The sequence below is a fragment of the Rosa chinensis genome, chromosome 1 (genome assembly GCF_002994745.2).
Source record: "Rosa chinensis cultivar Old Blush chromosome 1, RchiOBHm-V2, whole genome shotgun sequence".
Classification (NCBI taxonomy): Eukaryota; Viridiplantae; Streptophyta; class Magnoliopsida; order Rosales; family Rosaceae; genus Rosa; species Rosa chinensis.
The window spans coordinates 65,505,115-65,507,266 of NC_037088.1; the positions used below are offsets into that span (position 1 = coordinate 65,505,115).

At 40.1% G+C, this 2,152-nt stretch overlaps 1 protein-coding gene across 1 annotated transcript; it reads right to left on the reverse strand.

Annotated features, from left to right (window-relative positions):
• Window positions 1-374: 374 nt before the first annotated feature.
• LOC112196818 (membrane-associated kinase regulator 5) lies at window positions 375-2,152 on the reverse strand. The gene is made up of 3 exons (XM_024337277.2): window positions 1,071-2,152; window positions 888-950; window positions 375-797 (listed from the first exon to the last, which is right to left on the reverse strand). The coding sequence occupies exons 1-3, from the start codon at window positions 1,957-1,959 to the stop codon at window positions 712-714; spliced, it is 1,038 nt and encodes a 345-aa protein (XP_024193045.1). The 5' UTR covers window positions 1,960-2,152; the 3' UTR covers window positions 375-711.

Sequence of the window (2,152 nt, forward strand, 5' to 3'; positions counted from 1 at the left end):
ACTTTATGGCAGTTTTCACAGCTGCAACGAGCAGTCAAAATTGAAATGAATCACTGCAGACCAAAGATGGGATGGGTTGGTAAAAGAGCATCATCTGACTATTTGAATGCTTTTTCACTTTGGAACCAAAAATCTAGCATTTAACAAAAAAGTAATTAAAATGCTTCTTTTGCATTTCAAAAGCACTTTTATAAAAGCATCAATTCTGCTGTCAAGAATCAAATAACCAATGGATGGAAATCAATCTTCAATGTTGTCCTCTTTCTTATTTTTCTCCTGGAAAAATTTAAAATGAAAATGCAAAACCCCGATGAGTCAAATCAATATCTCTGAACTGAATGCAGAGAAAATAATGTTACATTTTATCTCTCCGATTGATTTGAAAAGATTTGCTTCTCTCATATATTCATTCAAAAGCAACATAAAAGCAACACTCTGATTGATACACAAACTAGAATCAGAGAGTCTGTTCAAGATTTCATAATGACCCATCACTTTACAGACAACAACAAGTGAAAAACCGTAATGGCATTCACTGGTTATCATTAAGCTAAAACCCTAAAATCTCAAAAACAACCCCTATGCTTCATTTCCTAAAACCTCAAAATTCCTTTATGTTCTTTGTTTTTACAGCAGAGCACAAAAGAAACAGAGCCACCAAGCTCTGTTTTTCCCGCGTTTGAATCCAAATAAACAAAGCTTGATCAAATTTCAGAAGCATGCTAGCTCTTCCTCTATGGAGCTTCTCGCAGATCTCTCATGGGATTCGATCGCAAACCGTGATAGCATAGAAGAATCTGCAAATGAAATAAAAAAAATAAGAGACTTTTTCTTGCTGTAATCACACATCTGTTTTGAAATTTGTAAACAAGGAGAGTGATTCTTACCACTAGAATATGAGTTCATGGACGAACTAGTCCAACTTGTTGATCTTGATAGGCAAGAAGAATCTGAAATCGAATTAAGAAACCCGAGTTAGTTCTTCAGCTCTAAAAATTGAGGAGTACCTCTAAAAATTATAGAAGAGCCTGAAAATTCAAACTGCAAAAACGAAATGAAATTTTCAGTACCTCTAGAATTGAATGATCTCTTGCAATGCAGAATGGCGCTCTGAATCCCATCTGCTTGAAGCACCAGCGAGTCGTCTCTCCGGTTCACCGGCGGCACCACCGCCATCGCCGCCGTGGCCGACTTGCTCTTCCCAAGATGCTTACAAACAACTCGAATCCCGGCAGGAATATTCCCCTGCCTCTCCTTCCTAGGGGAGTACATAGACACCGCCGGCGACGACGTCGGCGATGCCATCGGCAAGTCGCCGGAAACCTTCACCTTGTCACTGTACCTCCTGGAAACTTTCAAGTACAGAGGCTTGATTAGCTTCAGGTACTTGTTTATCACATCCTTTGAAAACCGCTCTGTTTTCGAATCATCGGAGCTCTGGCTCTGCAATATCCTTCCAGTTTTTCTCGAACTGTTGTCCCTGGTCAGCTTAGAAGGGCATGAAGCTTCATTGCTTATGGCTTCTGGCTTTTTCTGCTTCTGGGTCTCCATCAAAATGCTGGACTCTGTTTCCCCTGTTTTCTCTGTCTTCTTAGTTGAAGCTGATTTGGGTTTTTTGAAAATCGACACCCCAAACTTTGGAGCTGATTTGAGTAGAGCAATGGGGGACTGAGGCTTGGAAATGGGTTCAATTGGGAGGATTTTCCTTTTGGAAATTGGATCAGAAGGAGGAGGAGGAACAGAAAGGGTTGGTTCTGTTTTGGCTTCTTTTGAGTAAAGCTTCGAACTTTCCTCGTGGGTTTTGGTGTTTGATTCTGTACTAATCTCCAAATCGAAGAACGAGTCTTCCTCTTCCTCCTCTTCCACCTCAAATTCGTTGTCTGTTTCTACCAAAGGACTGGGAATTGCAATGGGAGAAGGATTGGGTTTCCAGAACTTAAGAAAGTACAGAGTCTCCATGGTTACAGAGAGAAACAGAGAGAAGGCTAAAGATTGGAGCTTTGTGTTTGGATGATGAAGGGTTTCTGTTGGGGTTTTTATACCAGAAAGACTGATGGGGGTAGCGTGAAGAAATGAGTGAAATAATAAATAAAAGAGACAAAGCCTTTAATTAAATAAAAAAACTTACACTTCGTTTTATGTGTGGGAGACT